Raw genomic sequence first — 19,110 nt, 5'->3', positions numbered from 1 at the left:
TTCAGTAATTTTTTTTTACTTCATTTTACTTTTGATTTGAATATATTTGATTTTATTTCAGAAAAAGTCTAAATTTAGTTGCATGCTCTAATAAAACTATCTAAAAATCTGTAAATATAATAACGCATGAAAGGGTTAAATTACTGTGTGAACGCTAACCAATGTGTATTAATGGTTAATAAATGGTTAATAAATGGTTAATAAATGACTAATTAATGATTAATTGTAAATGTTTGTCCAGTTTAGCCGAAGTGAAAACGCACTTTTCCAGAGTTTGCAGTTTCCTCTCCACCGGCCCGCTGGTGTAATCCACCACATCATCAGCTCCTAAACTCCTCACCAGCCGCTCGGCATTCTGGGAGCACGTCACCGTCACGTGACCGCCCCACGACTTCAGCAACTGGACACGGGAAAGAAGAAGCGGCAGAAAAAACAAAACACGGCTTAAGACTGAAGAAATAAATAAAAAGGCAACAATGAAGTACAAAAAAAATGACAAAGTTAAATAATTAATTAAAAATGATCAATTAAAATGATCAAATTATTATAGAGCACAATAGAATTTACTGCCTTCTCCTCAGCCATGTCTCTTTTCATGCTCTTTTTTAACATGACATTCAAAAATTTAAAAGTAAGTTTAAAAAGAAAAAGCAAAAGGATTAATGTCAGATTGCAATCTGTAAATATAAACAAACAAACAAACAAACAAACAGAAGTAACATCAGCTTACGCAGAAACTGTAAATTACAAATAAAGTATCTTTTAAATATTGTAATTTCAGAATTCAGTCAGCAATTATATAAATAAATAAATAAATAAACTTAAGAAATGTAAATTATTAATTAAGAAATGTAAGCAAGTTTAAAAATAAAGGAAAAAAATGAAAAAAAATATTAAAATGTCAACCTGCAATCTGTGAATATAAATAAATAAGCAAACAAAAGTAACATCAGCTTGTAAATCAGTTTAGAAATAAAGTAAAAACAAATTAAATAAATAAACAAACCTAACAAACAAACAGGTAAATAAATAAAGTAAATATTAAGCAAATTACATAAAAATTAAAAATGCTGAAATGTGAAACAGTTCAGAAAACAAACAAACAAACAAAAAATAAATAGTAATAACTTATGTAGAAAGTTTAAATTTATTTTTTTTTAAATAAATGAAACGTCAGGTTTGAATGAATGAATTTATTGAACAAAAACCAACAAATAGTATTAAAACCTTGAGTAAGAAGTGTATGAAGTTTTAATGAAAGAAAAGTAAAAAATAAAAATAAATATAGTAAATACAGGTAATATAAACTAAAATGTGTTTATTACCTGTATGGCAAACGTTCCGACTCCACCTGACCCACCGAGGATGAGGATTCTGAAATAAAAACATTTAATGTTTATTTAATGTATTTTAATCCGAATTCAAAACACACACACACACACACACACACACACACACACACGGATGGATGGATGGATGGATGGAGAGATAGGGAGACAGACAAATGTAAATCAAATTAAAAATTTAAACATTAAACATTAGATTGCAACCAGAGAACCAAAAAACAAACAAACAAACAAACAAGTAAACAAATGAATGTAAATAAGTTTGAAGTTTAAAACTGTAAAAATAATAACTATATAATGAAACAATAAACTAAAATCTGCCAATAACATTTTTTTTTAATTTCAGTTCTCATAAATTAGAGCCAGACCTCATTAGAGGAGTGTGAGTGTGTGTGTGAGCGTGTGTGCGTGTGTGTGTGTGTGAGCGTGTATGTGTAAGTGTGAGTGTGTGTGAGTGTCCTCACTAATGAGGGTGTCCGTGTTGGACAGCTCGGCTCATTTAGAGTGTGGGACGTGACAGAGTGGATACAGGGACTTGAGGACGTGGTGTGTGTGTGTGTGTGTGTGTGTGTGTGTGTGTGCGTACGTGTGTTACCGTTTTTTAGAGCAGTTGTCTTTGTTCAGGCCGCCCGTGTTGACGAGAGCCGACCAGGCCGTAGCTGCAACGTACGGGATAGACACTGCTTCTGTGTGACTCAACGATTTGGGCTTGTGAGACACCTGCAGCGCAAACACACACACACACACACACACACACACACACACACACACACACACACACACACACAGTGTGTGGTTTTGGACATCGGAGTCTGATTTATAAAAGGAGAAACACAACGTTCCAAGCTTCTGCAAGTACAAAGTGACTCAGCAGCTCTCATTAAACATCACAGTGGACATTGTAGTCTTTGTGTGTGTGAGTGTGTGTGTGTGTGTGTGAGCAGTAATTTGGGTTAATTGGACACAAAGGGATGATCATCGTTAAAGAGATAAGTGCAGCACAATGGGCAGAGGAACAAAAGGACAAACAGGACGTCAGACCCTGGCACGATTCAGGGAAAAGTCCAGTAACTGGGCTCTTACACAACAGTACCGCGTTCTCCGGACTGTAACACACACCTTCATGTTATAACACGTTCCTTTCTTTCCTAACGTGGTTCTTATGCATCATCATTCCCTCGTGCACGCTGTCTGTCGAATCTACCACATTATCTACACCTAATAATAAAGACATTTTAAAAAGAAACGTGTTGTTCTTCAGGAAAAACATAATCATTGATATGAAGGTTTCTGTAAGGAGTATATCAAATAAATAAGTGCTTTGGGTGTCAAATATCAGTGTATAAATATCAGTGTATAAATATCATAAAAAGTATCATCAATGGGCCTCATTCATCAAGCTGGATACGAACAGATTTATTCATTAATCAGTCATACGAGCGTTTACACAAGAATTTTGTTATTCATGAAAATTCTGTAAATCCGGAAAAAAAGTTTGTATCCTACTCGTGCTTCCGAGTGTGTGTAAATTTACACATAAGTAGACTAACTAATGTAAACCTCGACTTGATCAACTTCAGATCATATCATCTGCATGGATTACTGCACTTTTATATCAGGAATATTCTGTCGAGTTTAAGCGTTTTATGTTTATTAAGTTTCCAGTGTTTAGCAGACACACTTATCCAGAGCCACTTATAGAAGAGCTTTGGAGTCCTGATCTGAAACACATCCTCATGCTAGTTCACTCGCTCAGGGACTAAGAGCTCCATCCACAACATCACATGTAAACCAGTCCTTTTATATTATTGGCATTAAATGAAGAATATAAAAAATAAATAAAGTGAGCCATCACAAACCCATAATTTTAAACAAATGAAATGAATCATTCAATTACGACAAAAGAAATGGCGGTGTGTAAACGGAGGACAGGCCGGTCTGTCTGCGCAGAGCCGTGAGCCGTAAACAAACACCTCAGCTGCCGGAAGATTTAGCGCTCGCTTATTATTATTATGTATAGTAGTAATAGTAATATTACATTTACCCTGATTGTTCACTTCGTGCTCCCAGCTTTCTGTGCCCTTGACCTTTTATGGAGGTTTGTGGGCGTCACTACATGCAAATGAGCTGTGTCAGGAACGCGCTGTGCACTGTACGGGTGATCAACATACGCACGCGAGTACGAAGAAAATCTGTGTTTCTTTTGTAAATCCGGTGGAACAAACATTTTACTAAACACATGGCAGTAAAAGACTGATAAATGTCACACAGTCGGTCTATGTACTGTACACAATAAATCAGAATAAAGTATTGATGACTGAATCTTTAATTAAACTCTGATAAATCACGAAGATTTAACAATAGTTGGGCAATTAGTAAGTCTCACACACACACCCACACACCCACACACCCACACACCCACACACACACCCACACACCCACACACCCACACACCCACACACACACCCACACACCCACACACACACACCCACACACACACACAGAGGTTTACTTGGAGACATGTTTGAGCAGACACCTTCATCTCCACATGCACTAGTTGAGTGTAATGTTAAAAAAATAAATGAATTCCATGCAGAATTAACTCTATAAACATACACACGAGTGTAACTGTGTTGGTTTAATGTTCTGGCTGGAAAAACACAGCAGCACACGGGATATTTAAACACAAGCTCTTTATAGTGTTTCGCTTCATGAACAGTCTGTTACCTCGTTAGCGCTGAGCACGACGAACTCAGCCAAGCTGCCCTGCTTCCACGGAGGAATCGCAGCCCAAACCTGACACACACACACACACACACACACACAATTACAGTCAGTAAACACAGGGATAACACTCATTATAACAGAACCAAACAGTGTCTGAAAAACATCTTCCTGCAGTTCAGCAACTCTAGTTGTCTTCTCTTGTGACCAATCACGTGCCTGTATATAAATGTTTTAGCTAAAGACTAGCTACAGGGCTACAGATAAGGAAGAATTTTCACTTATGATCATCAAGTTTTTTCTCCATTTTATTTACTCTCTCCAGTCTGATTAGCAAACTGACGACATGGCAGGTTTACAGAAGAGAAAAAAACGACAATAAAATCAGAAAGGACCGAGAAATATACGTTTATTCTCCCTGCGTCAAATTCAAAACACGTCTCATCTGTGTCATCAAGTGTGTTACTGCGACACGCCACGAAACAAAACATCACAAAACAGTTCATATTGTCTTACGTATAGCTGTGAATTAATCATTATTACTTTTTAACTAATCAGTAATGATTAAAAGATATCTCTCACCATTTATTCATGTATAATCGCTTATCTGGACCTTTGTTAATAATGGAATTTACAGTTGGGGTGATGACTTTACATCCGCCTTACAGAATCTGCAAAATATTAATAATTTAAAAAAATACGAGGGATCATAAAAATTGCATTTTGTTTTTTTATTTAGTTCTGCCCTGAATAAGCTTTTTCACATAGCAGATGTTTAGTTAGTTCATAAGACACAATAATAACTGAATTTACACAAATGAACCAGTTCAGAAGTTTCCATACGCTCGATTCTTAATACTGTGTGTGTTACCTGATGATCAGCGACTGTTTTTATGTTTTGTGATAGTTGTTCATGAGGCCCTTGTTTGTCCTGAGCAGTTAAACTGCCCACTGTTCTTCAGAAAAATCCTCCAGGTCCTGCACCTTCTCTGCTTTTCCACCATCTTCTGTATATTTGACTCCTTCCCAACAGCCGCTATATGATGCTGAGATCCATCTTTTCACACTGAGGACAGCTGAGGGACTCAAACACCACTATTACAAAAGGTGCAAACACTCACTGATGCTCAAGAAGGCAACACACTACATTAAGAGCCAGGGGAATGTTTGTCCTGAGCAGTTAAACTGCACACTGTTCTTCAGAAAAAAATCGTTATTACAAACTGTTATTATTTTGTCTTCTTGTTTGGAAACATGTAAATATTAGATACATTTATTTATTATATAAACAGATTCATTTGAATGTATTTATTTCTGTAAAGCTGCTTTGTGACACTGTCCATTGACAATGTCCACTGCACTGAAAGAAAAAAAAGATCTTTAAACAAAATAATAACAATTTACACCAATCACCCTGTTCAAAAGTTTACACCCCCTCCCTGGCTCTTAATGCATCGTGTTGCCTTCTTGAGCATCAGTGAGTGTTTGCACCTTTTGTTATAGTCGTGTTCGAGTCCCTCAGCTGTCCTCAGTGTGAAAAGATGGAGCTCAACGTCATATAGCTGCTGTTGGAAAGGCCTCAAATATGCAGAAGATTCTGGAAAAGCAGAGAAGGTGCAGGACCTGGAGGATTTTATTAGTGTGTGTTTGGTGCTACCTCGTCTCCCGGTTTGAAGTAACCCACGTCCAGGCCGCACTCCATGATCACGCCTGAGACGTCACGGCCCAGGATCAGAGGAAACTCGCTGCCCGACTTGTTAATGTTCAGAGGGTCGCGCTTCATGGCCAGAGTGGCAGCACCGTAACCTCCTGGCAGAGTCAACAGCGAGGACAAAGATTAATACTATAACGTTTTAAAGGAGCAGTTATAAAAATAAATGACGCACACATTTTCCTTTTTTTGAGTAAAGCCAGTTTTAGACTGCGTAATTTCAGCAAGTCTTATAAGATTATTTCTCGTTACACTGTACGAGACAAAACAAATATAAATTATGCACAATAAGACTAGAACAAAAGTAATGGCGCCCTATAAACAGAGAAAGTGTTAGTGTGAGGCTACAACTACATTAATCTGGATAGAGCTGAAAACTGGATTTACGTTTTAAAACACTCTCCGTCTACACTGGAGTTTTCAAAGGTTTTCCAAAAATTACTCGTCTACACTGAACTGTCTGAAAATGCTCACATCGCTATACTGCGCGTCATTTCCGTCAGGTGTTTATTTACTTTCTGTCTCTTTGATTTGATGCTACAACGTCTGAAGGTTCAGAGGTACAAAGTGACTTTAATCTTTAACAACACTATCAAACTGGATCACAGGCACAAGAACTGCAGTACAACATCGTCCACCATCTTGTTTGTTTTGAGTCGAATGGGTCACATGACTAAAAATACATCATTGTTTTGGAATATCTCTGTTTTCTCAGTCCACACTACAAAACGCGGAAACGACATTTTTAAATTTATCCACTCGAGAGAGCGTTTTCGCCGTCTCAGTGTGGACGGAAGGCCAAAACGTAGAGAAAATGATGCGTTTTCAAATTTATCTGGATTAATATGGATGTGGCCTGAGTCTGTGGTAGTCGACGTGCTGCAGTGGCTGAGCTGCATTATTGCATTACTGGAAGATTTAGCACACTCCTCTCTTAGGAGGCGCTCTTTCATTGTTCAGTCGCCATTTTGTCACTTTTTGCCTTCTATGCAATGTTGTGGGTGTGGCTAAAGCCAACCTTGCTGTGAACGCACTGGGTAAGTTACGTGTTACCACCTTACACATGAAGAAAATTTTTTGTAAATTGTGTGATAATTTTAAGTTCAGTTTGACCTAAAACATTTACACACAACTTTACTAGTGTCCTAGCTTTAAAAAAAACAAAAAAAAAACACTGACTGCAGCTTTAAGTAACTCACAGATGGCAGCTTTAATTCACAGACCTACCTCTCATGTTGACATCCAGGGGATTGAGTCCAGCTGCATGCACTCTGATGATCACCTCGTTTGGATAGTGCAGAATGGGAAAAGCTGCGTTTTTGGTGAATCTGAACACACTGTTGTCTCCGTATTGATCAATAACCCAGGCCTGCATTACAGACTGAAGGCTGGGAGAAGAGCTGAATGTTTTCACACCTCCTGCATGTGTATTCAGCCTGAGACACACACCACACATCAGCTTTCTGAACACATGCATGCTGTCCAACTCGGTGTTTATTACACACTAACACACACTAACACGACGCTAAACGCCTTACTCGCACTCCTCTGCTTCAAAAGTAAACTTAGAAAGAATAAAAACAACAATTAATCTGCACTCCACCACCCCAATCTCACCACAAAGTCAAATTCAAACAACCTGCAGTACATGACCTCTGACCTCCCTCTTCCTTTAACCAATCAACAACAACTAAAGCGTGATGCTTTCTGGGATATGTAGTTTTTCTCCCTGTACGACACTCAGCGAAAAAGATCACTCCAACTCCAAACGATTGAATTAATTAAAAATAACAACACATATCAAAGATTTAGGGTTCCATTTACAATCCAGGCGTCTAAAACTAATCATATATGGTACACAGAGAATGATTTTTGATATATGGTGGGAAAAAAATGAACAGGGAAATTTACTTCCGGGATGGACGTACTCGACCAATCAGAGATCAGAATCCCGCGACGTCACACAGGTCGACGGAAACCAACATGGCAGCCTACAGTACAGGAAGCGCTGAAATGTGAGAAGTCAGAAAAACGAAGGACTTCTGCAATTATGCTGGGTTTATCCATAAAAGAGGTGATTTAACTAAATAAATTTGATATTTAGGATATGTTTACTATGAGCATTTAAAAATATGCTATAAATTTAATGTAGTACGTAATTAAAATGAAGTTGCACTCTCTAAATAGTTTTAAATCAGGAATTTATACATTTATATATTATTTTGTCGACTGACATTATGATTTAAGTCATATTTTCGTGTTTAATTAAGTGATTATTCGCTCTATAGCGCACTATAAGGGCTTTTTGTAATGTATTATGCTACATGTAGTGTAGTGAGATGATGGATTGTGTGTTTTGTGTTGAATATGAGAGTGTAGAGATCATTACTGGGTGCTGGGGTTAAAAAGAGATGTTGTGATGATGTTGTGATGATGTTGTGATGTTGCTCAGGTGTCTGCTGCTCTGAGGGAAGGAAAGCTCTCGGCTACGGAGCTGTGCAGAAAATGTTTGCAGCGCATCAAGAAGACGCGCCACCTCAACGCCTACATCACTGTTACAGAGGAACTGGCAATGAGACAGGCACAGGAAGCGGACGACAGGCTGCTCAGAGGTGTGCGTCGGTGTCAGAGAGAGAGAGAGAGAGAGAGAGAGAGAGAGACAGAGACAGAAAAACTGATAATAATCCTTCATTCATTCAGCTTCAAGCACTTTATCCTGGAAGCTTATCCCGGGAACAGTCAGTGTAAGGCAGGAATACACACTGGCTGGGACACCAAACCATCACAGGACACCATACACACACTTATTCACACTTAGCGGCGATTTAGAGTCACCAAGTCACCAAGCATGTTTTAGAGAGGTGGGAAGAAACCAGAGAACCAGGAGAAAACCCACAATAACCCGAGCTCAGGATCGAACCAAACCAAAAACAATGCTGCCAGTTGCTCTGTACTGCCACCTAGATAGCTGTAGTAGTAATAATAATAATAATAACCAAAATATCTTTTTTTAATTTCTAATCTTAAAAGTTTAATAGTCTAGTTATTATCACAGAACTGAGAATGTTCTTAAAACAACACAGATGGCCAGTTTTTTATAATAAAAAAAAAAAAAACATTAAATCCTATACATTTACCTATACAATCCTGTTCAGGTAAACCTCTTGGTCCACTGGATGGGATTCCTTTCTCCGTAAAAGACAACTTCTGCACAGAAAACATAGAGACCACGTGCGCTTCTCGCATGCTACGAGGTAAACAAATGAAATAAAAAGCATAATAAATGCCCAAAATGTTGCCGTGTTATGGAATAGCACTTCTGTCTTTGTGTTGTAGGTTATTGTCCTCCGTTTAATGCTACAGTGGTGCAGAAGTTACTGGATCAGGGGGCTGTGCTCGTTGGGAAGACCAACTTGGACGAGTTTGCGATGGGGTAACATAACAAACATAACAGAGCATGGAACATGACCATAAATCATATAATATCTGTACAGGATTCAGAGCTTTGGAGCCTTCTGTCTCTCTCTCTCTCTCTCTCTCTCTCTCTCTCTCTCAGGTCGGGCAGCACTGATGGAACGTTCGGTCCTGTGAGAAACCCCTGGAGTTACGCTGCTCCATACCGGACGCTCAGCCGTGGAACAGATCCGGACTCTGATTGGGTGATTACAGGCGGGAGTTCAGGAGGAAGTGCAGCGGCTGTGGCATCTCTGAGCAGCTTCCTGTGAGTCTGTCAATCACTTGTAGAAAACACTGATGCAGAAAACCACAAAATAAAGCATACACTTACAATATATGTCCAAAGTCATGCTCATCACACCCAAATGTGCTTCTTCCCCACACTGTTGCCACAAAGTTAGAAGCACACAATTGCATAGAATGTCTTTGTATGATGTAACATTACAGTTTCCCTTCACTGGAACTAAGAGCTGCAAACCTGTTCCAGCACGACAATGCCACTGTGCACAAAGCGCGCTCCATGAAGACGTAACACACATCACACATCCACTGCACTATAGTGATCATTTGTGCAGAAATAAAATGCTGGGTGTCCAGAGTTTTCTTGCTTTTACGCTGGAGTTTGAGGTCAAATAAAAAATATGTTTAAAGCCTCCAGTTACAGGCATGAAGATTATTCCAGGATCAGAGTAGCGTTCATGTTCAGCTAGCAGTGAGAAAGTGTTGAAGTGAACACATGAACCCAGATCCTGATCCTGTGTGTGTGTGTGTGTGTCAGTGCACTGGGCTCTGATACGGGCGGTTCCACTCGTAACCCCGGCTCTCTGTGTGGCGTCGTGACTCTGAAGCCCAGCTACGGTCTGCTGTCTCGTCACGGCCTCATCCCCCTCGTTAACTCCATGGACGTCCCGGGCATCATGAGCAGGAGCGTCCACGACACCGCCATCGCACTCAGTACGACACGTTATCTTACACAACTTCACACTGTGACAATTAACTGCACTTACTATTTTGTACCAATATTGTATTCAGCACTGTATTTCACGAAACGATTGCAAAAAATGAATAAAATGTATTGTAATGTATGTAAATTATTTAACATAAATAAATAAACAGATAAATAAATAGATAAATTAAGAAATTAACCAAACATTACCATCAGTATTTAATAATTCATTATAGAGTTTAGGGTTTGTTTGTTTTTTTAACAATTACTGTATTAAATATCTGAAAATAATGTATTAAAATAAAAAATACTGTAAAACTATTACCAATTAATTTAATAATCAAATAAACTAATCTCTAAACACAAAAATAAAAAATCAACTTAAATTTTTTTTAAAGATTCTTAAAAAAATTACTGTAAATTTAAATTATTTTTATAATAATTAATTAATATAATGTTTAATAGTTGATGTAAAATTAATAGAACTCATTACCTAAGTATTCAGATTATTGTAAACGTTTATGTAATTTTTTTTTTTTATCCTAATCATCTGATAATTAAGAATAATTAAAAATGGCAAATAAGTACTGATTTAAAATGTTTGCATTGAAGAACTTTATCAAATAAGAAATATTATTTAGGTATTAAATATATAGAATATATACTACATATATATAGAAAATAGAAACTGTTGAATTATTATCGTCATGATTATTATTATTATTATTATTATTATTATTATTATTAGCAGCAGCAGCAGTAGTAATGTGTGTGTGTGTGTGTGTGTGTATATATATATATATATATATATATATATATATATATATATATATATATATATATATATTTTTTTTCTTTTTCATGAGAGCGTATTATCTGTGCAGATGTTCTTCAGGGTCGGGATGAAAAAGACTCGACTACAGTCCAGGCTCCTGATTCTCATCCCGCTGCTCTCCCTCAGGAGTTTGATGTCAGAGATCTTTGCGTGGGCGTCCCGAAGGTAACCTTACATGACCTTTCATAGAGAATAACGACATCAGACGTGCCACGTTTTAGATCCTTAGCGCAGGTTGCATGCGCTGCCTCAAATGGATCAGTAAACAGGAATTTATCTACAGCTTAGATTTCTGCATGTTGTGAAGGACCCACGTGATGCTGCCTTTAAATGGGACAGATTTTATTTTAGGAGCATAAACACTGTTACCTGCTTTAACGCATCCTCCATAATAAAGCACGTCATCATTCTGCCTACATTAATACGATTTTTTGTGTTAATATCTTAATTTATACCACAATTCTGTTGAATTTAGGATTCTGATTGGTCAGGTTTATATTATTGCGCTCGTTTCTATAGTAACAGCTCATTCACAGGGACTTGCAAGAACCGTGCCAGAAGCAATACACACCCCTAATAACCATGTTCTCATGAACAAATGTAAATCAGCACTTATTACTCCACATTGTGACATTTTTAATCCCTTAAAGGAGCAGTGTGTAATGTTTAAGTGTTTCTTCACATCTAATAATCATGTAAAGACACTTTAAAATGGTTTTTCTTGTGATTTGCAGTAATGCAGTGCAATGCATGTAGCTAGATTTTTCATTTTGGGTTTCTGTTAAATTTTTTTCCGGCCCAGAAATGAGGCTTGCTCCTTTAAGACGACTACAGAGTTGGAAGCGAGGAAGTTGGACGCGTGGCTCTTATTGTTTTTATTGTAGTTGCAGTTCACTTCCCAGGCAGCAGGGGGCTGTAAATATCACACACTGCTCCTTTAAGCTGTAAATGACTGTGTGTGTGTGTGTGTGTGTGTGTGTGTGTGTGTGTGTGTGTGTGTGTGTGTGTGTGTGTGTGTGTGGGGTGCAGGAGTACCACGCTCCGGGTCTGTCGTCCGAGACGCTGTCTCAGTGGACCCGTGTGGCGGCCATGTTTGAGCGAGCTGGGGCGCGGGTGTGTGAGGTGTCGCTCCCTCACACTCAGTACTCCATCGTGTGCTACCACGTGCTCTGCTGCTGCGAGGTGGCGTCCAACATGGCGCGCTTCGACGGCCTGCAGTACGGTGAGATTAAAAACCAATAAAGCGTCAGAGAGAGAAGCAGATTACAGGCGCGTGATGAATTCTAGCCGATCCTGTGTGTTTGTCGTGTTCCAGGTCACCGCAGCGCAGTGGAGAGCTCGACTGAAGCGCTGTACGCCACCACGCGGCACGAGGGCTTCAACGACGTCGTGCGGCGGAGGATCCTCTCAGGAAACTACTTCCTGTTGAAACAGTGAGCGACTTCCTGTTCTCTTTGCTGTGCCATCTTTTTATATTTTGCAGGAAAACTATAACCGTTACATTTAGATCTCCAGAAAGTTATCGTGTAATTTAGAGCTTAGAACTCCGGCCTGTTACAGTGTAACAGTTTAGAATTTAGAACTCCGGGCCCGTTACAATGTAACAGTTTAGAACTTAGAACTCCGGCCCGTTACAATGTAACAGTTTAGAGCTTAGAACTCCGGCCCGTTACAATGTAACAGTTTAGAGCTTAGAACTCCGGCCTGTTACAATGTAACAGTTTAGAATTTAGAACTCCGGCCTGTTACAATGTAAAGGTTTAGAATCTAGAACTCCGGCCTGTTACAATGTAAAGGTTTAGAATCTAGAACTCCGGCCTGTTACAATGTAAAGGTTTAGAATCTAGAACTCCGGCCCGTTACAATGTAACAGTTCAGAGCTTAGAACTCCTTCCTGTTACAGTGTAACGGTTTAATATTTAATATACATCGTAACGGTCAAGATTTCTAAATTCTAAACCCTTAGAGCGTAACGGTCCGGAGTTCTAACCCCACTGATTTGATCCCCAGTAATATTAATGTCTCGTATGTTTAGGAGCTACGAGCGCTACTTTGTGAAGGCTCAGCAGATAAGGCGTCTGATCACGGAGGATTTCCGGCGCGTGTTCGCCTCCGGCGTGGACGTCCTCCTCACGCCCACCACACTGAGCGACGCAGCCACGTACTCAGACTTCATCCAGGAAGACAATCGCACACGCAGCGCACAGGATGACATCTTCACCCAGCCCGTCAACTTAGCAGGTGAGACATCACATGATCATATCGACCAATCATATGCCAGGAAATAAGATTATTTATATTTGCTGATAGGATGGGTTTACTTTGTAATATTTCTATGAGGGATGATTAAAAAAATATCTAATGTCTTCAGTGTCATCTGATAACGTCTGCTCTCAAACCAGTCAGTATTTTCACAAAGTATTAGCACCCTTTTTTCTTGGCCCGTATGCCAACATTAAAACAGACCCGTATGCCAACATTAAAACCCTGTGATGAAGACGCACCAAAGCCATTTACAAAACCACTTAATGATGCACTTCTTATCTCCTGACCAATCAGATTGTAGCTCAAGGGGCAATGCTTGTAGAAGAGGACAATGAAGGACGATGCTTGTAGAAAAAAATAAAATCTTTGTAAGTGAATGAATCTGAACAGTGAAACAGTTTAATAAGAGATATTTCATTGCTGCAGTGTGACTACAAATAACAAAGAGGTTCATTCACTGGATCGTTCACTTCTGAAGTCACGGACCGGAACCACTTTAACTCTAGACAGTGGTCTAAATGATGTCTAGTCGCACAAGCATTTCGTTTTCTGTCTGAAAATATTGAAAATAAACCTAATCTCTGTTACTATTAATAATAACAATAATAATAATAATAATAATAGCAGCTAGTTAGCCTGTACTAGCTAGAACTTAATGGAAGTGTTGCCATGGTTACAAGATGATCAGATCAGTATCCCTGTGTTCATGCTAGCAAGCAACAAAGCAACAGGCGACATTTTCTACGTACAAGAGTCACGATTTCAGTGAGATTTTCTCAATTCTATACAAATTCAAATCCAAACAACATGGTCTGGCGTTTCTTCAGCTCCCCACTCACAACTTTAGCTCCTACCTGTAGTTCCCTGTAGTTTACTGTTTTATGCACATAAAAATAAGGAAAAACTTCTAACCGTGGTTCAATCGTGTCATATACGACCTCTCGTTAAATGTGTGTAGAGACATTAGGAAGAAAAATAAAGCTCGGAAGGAAGTAGAAAGAAGAGATCTTTGGTGACTCTGGAGAGTGTGTGTTAGGTTTATAAAGTTAGCTTTATATAGCTACTACTGTTTCTCATCAGAATTTTAAAAGACAGGCCACGCCCACAAGTCACTTGCTAGCGTGAACGTAGGATAAGAAGGCGTTAAGGCTAATGCTATTTCTCCAACCTTTTACTACTCGTTTCTATCAGTAGTATCACTTCCAGAGAAACACTTCCTGCATTCACAGGAAGACTTGTGTTATAGGAAACACACCCACGTTAGCCAATACGAACACAGTACAAGGCTTGTATTAGTAAAGAATAAGTTTGATTTCCGTTACTTCCTCAGAACTGACGGAATATAAACAGGTTACGGTGATGTTGTTGAACACACAAAGCTCCTTTGGCTTTAGTTAAACACTTGATTACAGAATTCAGCGGCGTGACTTTACCTCTAATTTCTCACACAGACCTCTGTGTATCAGCTGCGTTTGTTTTTTAGACGTCGTGATTAAAATGACCTGAGATTAACCTTCCTGCTACAGAAAATGATAATGATGATGATAAATAATCATCGCTCCCTGAAATAACGTACACTAGAGGGCTGTGTGTCTTTCTGTCTTTCTGTCTTTCCGTCACCATGCAACACTCCTGGGACTTCTTTTGACCCTTCATATATACGTTTCTACAGTTAAAGCTTCATTCTAAAAGCTTATTAATATTAATACATGTGGAAGTGCTGCTGTACGATCAACAGTTGAAAAAAATTCAGTCATAAAATGTAATATAATGCACAAGGATATAAAATTCCTTTTTTTATTTTAGTACTGTTTTTTTTTTTTTTATTATTGAAGTTTTGGAGACATTATGTTTTCAGGTTGTCCGCCCGAGCTTCTCGTTATCGTGATATCTAACCCGACGAACAACCGGTTGAACGTTTGTAGGAATAGATTTTGGAATTGATCCAAGCAGGATCGAGGTCACAGCAAGGTCAAATGCCTGAAACAGTTTTTCTTCAATAGCTTCTTTCCTGTTTGAAGTTTATTTTAGTATATTTAAGGCGTATAAATTAGCAACAACAAGGAGTAGACTCTGTGCTGGTGGAGGCGTCCGCGTCAAAGCTGCTGTTTTTTTTATTTATTTTTTTTTTAATTATTATTACTGCATGGTTTTATGTAATCTGAAAGGCTCCTATAAATCATTTTTATATTGTTTATATTATTATATGAATAAGCACAGTACTGTGCAGAAGTCTGAGGCACCCTGATTTTTTTTTTTTAGTACTGAGAGAGACACTTTTCAGATAAAAACATAATGAAGGCTGCTGGGTTTCGCTGCAGAAATAAGAAGCGAGTCGACAGTCAAAGTCTGCAGAAGAACTGTGGCTGCTTCTGCAAGATGCTCAGTAACACTTCCAGCTCATTTCCTTATAAAACTGCACACACTGCACCTCAGATACTGCTTTATTTTTAAAGCGAAGGATCGTCACATTAAATATTAGCTTTGTTTCATTTATTACTGTTTACTGCTCTTTATAGTATTTTTTAAAATGTTTTTAAAAACATTTAGTTTCATTATTTTTGAAGGCGTCTTCGCTCTCCAGCATTTCTTTGCATGTGCCTAAGACTTCTGCACAGCAGTGCGTGTGCGTGTTTTTGTCTGAAGATCTGAAGTACCTTCTAGACATAAAGCAGAATTTTATTTTGTCTGTGTTTATCTGTTTATTTCATATCTTCTTTCAGTTTTTAGATTTATGAAAAAAAAACATTACAGAAAGACTTTTATGTCAGTAAAGAACGTAATAAATATAAAGATAAAAAGATAAAGAACGTAACATATATAACATATTAAACAGACCACGTTTTGGACAAAAAAACACATAATGACTGCTGTTGGGATTTAGTTGATGAAAACTGAAGTGTGTGTGACGGTCACAAATCATACGTGAGACGACCGGTGGATTTTTTTAAAGATAAAGAGTCATTGTTTAGGTTATTAATGTTTACTGCTCTTTATAGAAGATTTGTAGAAACATTATTTTTTGAAGGCATTTTTTGTTCACAGCGTTTTTTACATGTGCCTTTTGCACTGTATTGTTTATCTAAAATTTAGGAATAAATTTGGAAATATGGTCAATCACTGTATTAATACATTACACACAAACTTTACACGCAATAATCCCGTTTATTTCTTAACTCTTAATGTGACTAGCGTGCTAACTCTAAGCTACATGGAACATGGGATGAGCTTTAAGATGGTGGAGAATGGGAGTGATTGTTCTGTCGTGATATTCACTCTCTTCATCAGTGTTTCCACTGTTTAATCCCTCATTCACAGTAAACACAGTAAATAAACCTCACACACACACACACACACACACACACACACACACACAACAACCACTGTTATCTGATCAGGAAGGGAGTCGATTTTCAGGGTCGATCCTGATCAGGTGAAGAAGAAACTTGTGAACAAAAGAAGGGGGTTCTCGGCACTCGAATGGTTCGTTAAGCTTAGTGACTCAATGGATGACTCAGGTTTCGGTTTATAAGTTACTCTACTAGAAAGAAGAGGAAGTCTGAGAACACACACACACACACACACACTTTGTTTCACGCACTGATGCTCAGTTCTGTCCCTCCAGCAGCAGTTCTGTCCCGTCCCCTCCCGGATACCACATTGCTGTAGAATTCTGGATTCTGATTGGTCAGAAGGTGTTGATTAATTTTCTAGATCAGCAGCTCAGACAGTAGTGCAGCTGCAAATCACAGGTTATATTAACGTGCTCGTTATTGCTTTATTACGTTTCTATAGTAACGGTTTCTATAGTATATCGTTTCTATAGTAACAGCTCATTCACAGGGACTTGGATGGACGGTGGACGCAGCACATAAACAGATTTTTAAAAAACGTTAAATACAGTGAAGCTTTCTCCAGACGAAGGAGAAGTTTATTTAACATTTACGGAAGGAGTCTCCAGTGTCAGAGGGAAAGTTTTCCGACATCTTCAGGGCAGAGGAGTTTACGCTTTGTGGTTTCTCGGTCACATGACAAACTGCATTTTTTTATTTATTTATTTTTTTGTCTTGAAGAGAATAAACAGAGGCTGGTGAGGGGAAGAGTGTGTGTAGCTGCTATAACGTAAGTGAGAACAGGAACTTAACTTCATGGACGTTCCGCAACATTAAATGTAACTATAAATGGATAGAAAGTACAAACTAACATAAAAAAAACCCTTTAATCGTTGGCAGACTGCTGTGGTATAAAAGGAAATGAAACACTTCAGGACATGTTGTTAATCATTTTCACTGTGTGAACAGTAACAAAATGGTGTTGATTATTTTTCTTCCTTACTCAATTAAATGTATGTATCATTGTGAGACTCATCAGATTTCGCTGAATTGTGTTTAAAAAAAAAAAAAAAAATCAAGTTTTATATGGAATATGGAAATGTTTTTATTTAGGTTATTTTCTAATTTCTTTCTAAAGATGATTTTAATTTTCAATCAGAAGTCTCTGTTGTAAATGGACTTTTGAACACTATGAATAAACCAAATAACTGATGAAATAAAAGTCCAACCTCTCCGTCTCTCCCGTCCAGGTCTCCCCGCTGTCACCGTCCCGACGTCCCTCTCCAGCCGAGGACTTCCTCTCAGCCTGCAGCTGATTGGCCAGCGCCTCCAGGACAGGAAGTTGCTGGCAGTGGCTCATTGGATGGAGCAGCAGCTCGATTTTCCCCTCATCCGATTTCACGACGAAGACGACGTACAGGACTCAAAATCAGAGCGGAACAGAGACCGAGAACGCACGTCAGGGTCGTGAATGATGACGTCATCTCATATGAACACGTCGTAGAGAAATCCGCCATGGCTTTACGGCTTTTTTTAACATCCTGGAATGGATCTTGTGTCTCAAAGCATTACACAGTTTTCTCTTCATGATTGTAAGGATCTAAAGATATTTAACACACTATGAGAAATTAAAGCCACTTTGTCCTAAATGATACCAAAGCAAATTTCAGCTGTTGAATTCTGGATTCTGATTGGTCAGAAGGTGTTGATAGCTCATTCACAAGGACTTGTACGGCGGACAGTCCACATCTAAAACTAATAAAAAAAATTGTTATTTAACAACAAAATCCTGACACATGTTTCGGTGGTGAAGTTTTCTGTAAGGGAACGTTTATTTAATGTTTATGCTCAGAGGTGAAGCTGTAACTTGACGTTTTCTGACATCTTCGGGAGGCTGGTGAGGGAACAACTGTTTATAGCTGCTACTGCTGCAAGTGACAAATTGTATCGTGGACTTTCCATAACATTAAAGACAACTATAAACAGATAAAAAGTATTGTGCGTCGTTCTTTATTAAATTGTCATCAAATTGCTGTGCTATAATAGAAATACATAAAACACTTTAAGAGACGCTGTTACAGGAAAATAATCAACTTCATGGTAGTAACAGTAACGAGACTTCAGCACTCCGACTGATCACTGATTATTTTCCTATAAAAGCACAACATGGAGGTTGGTGAGTAATACAGGTTTTTTTTTTAGCACTTAAGTTCTATAAAAGAAGAGAAGGTTATTATTGTAATCTAAAAGGGAAGGTTGTTATTATTTTTCGTGTCCTTTTTCAATCAGTGCAAAGTGAAACAAAGTGAATAAAGGCCAGTGATAAGGACTGAGACCTGAAGAAACTGAAATGCAGCTAATCAGTTCAGCTCAGTTAAGGAAAAGCCTTCAGAATGAGGTGGAGACTAACCACTGAGGAAGAGCAGACAATCCTCACTTCCTGTACTAACGGAGCAGAATTCAAAATCACCAGAACGCTTCAGCGGGCCAATCAC

General features: G+C 38.4%; 2 protein-coding genes across 3 annotated transcripts in view; one reads left to right on the top strand and one right to left on the bottom strand.

Moving 5' to 3' along the window:
- Positions 1 to 7,455, bottom strand: part of rtn4ip1 (reticulon 4 interacting protein 1) — a 16,896-nt gene extending 9,441 nt beyond the window's left edge. The window contains exons 1-6 of the mRNA XM_026911652.3: positions 7,009 to 7,455; positions 5,728 to 5,879; positions 4,074 to 4,142; positions 1,942 to 2,066; positions 1,326 to 1,374; positions 264 to 400 (exon numbers count right to left, since the gene is read on the bottom strand). Of these exons, the coding sequence (XP_026767453.2) occupies positions 264 to 400; positions 1,326 to 1,374; positions 1,942 to 2,066; positions 4,074 to 4,142; positions 5,728 to 5,879; positions 7,009 to 7,258 (782 nt within the window). The 5' untranslated portion in view covers positions 7,259 to 7,455. The remainder of the gene's footprint in view (positions 1 to 263; positions 401 to 1,325; positions 1,375 to 1,941; positions 2,067 to 4,073; positions 4,143 to 5,727; positions 5,880 to 7,008) is intronic.
- A 264-nt stretch (positions 7,456 to 7,719) lies between these two features.
- qrsl1 (glutaminyl-tRNA amidotransferase subunit QRSL1) lies at positions 7,720 to 18,621 on the top strand. Of its 2 annotated transcripts, XR_008302503.1 has the most exons (12): positions 7,720 to 7,855; positions 8,234 to 8,393; positions 8,937 to 9,035; positions 9,118 to 9,214; positions 9,338 to 9,502; positions 10,016 to 10,191; positions 11,068 to 11,183; positions 12,048 to 12,240; positions 12,334 to 12,451; positions 13,054 to 13,259; positions 17,866 to 18,309; positions 18,340 to 18,621. XR_008302503.1 is itself a non-coding variant. In XM_034308061.2 (11 exons), the coding sequence occupies exons 1-11, from the start codon at positions 7,832 to 7,834 to the stop codon at positions 18,084 to 18,086; spliced, it is 1,575 nt and encodes a 524-aa protein (XP_034163952.2). In that variant the 5' UTR covers positions 7,720 to 7,831; the 3' UTR covers positions 18,087 to 18,621. The 2 variants fall into 2 exon arrangements, 1 of the variants encoding a protein (XP_034163952.2); XM_034308061.2 differs by having other exon boundaries at positions 17,866 to 18,621.
- The last annotated feature ends 489 nt before the right edge of the window (positions 18,622 to 19,110 follow it).

Source organism: Pangasianodon hypophthalmus, chromosome 10 (assembly GCF_027358585.1).
Source record: "Pangasianodon hypophthalmus isolate fPanHyp1 chromosome 10, fPanHyp1.pri, whole genome shotgun sequence".
In the NCBI taxonomy this organism is placed as follows: domain Eukaryota; kingdom Metazoa; phylum Chordata; class Actinopteri; order Siluriformes; family Pangasiidae; genus Pangasianodon; species Pangasianodon hypophthalmus.
Note: the sequence above shows the minus strand (reverse complement) of the source record. Positions and strands in the feature narration are given on the sequence as shown.

Bases quoted from the DNA above. Each gene is read 5' to 3' on its own strand.
- qrsl1 (XM_034308061.2), top strand. From the start codon at position 7,832: ATGCTGGGTTTATCCATAAAAGAG. The intron at 7,856-8,233 runs GTGATTTAACTA...GATGTTGCTCAG, and splicing joins TGGGTTTATCCATAAAAGAG to GTGTCTGCTGCTCTGAGGGA. The intron at 12,452-13,053 runs GTGAGCGACTTC...TCGTATGTTTAG, and splicing joins AACTACTTCCTGTTGAAACA to GAGCTACGAGCGCTACTTTG.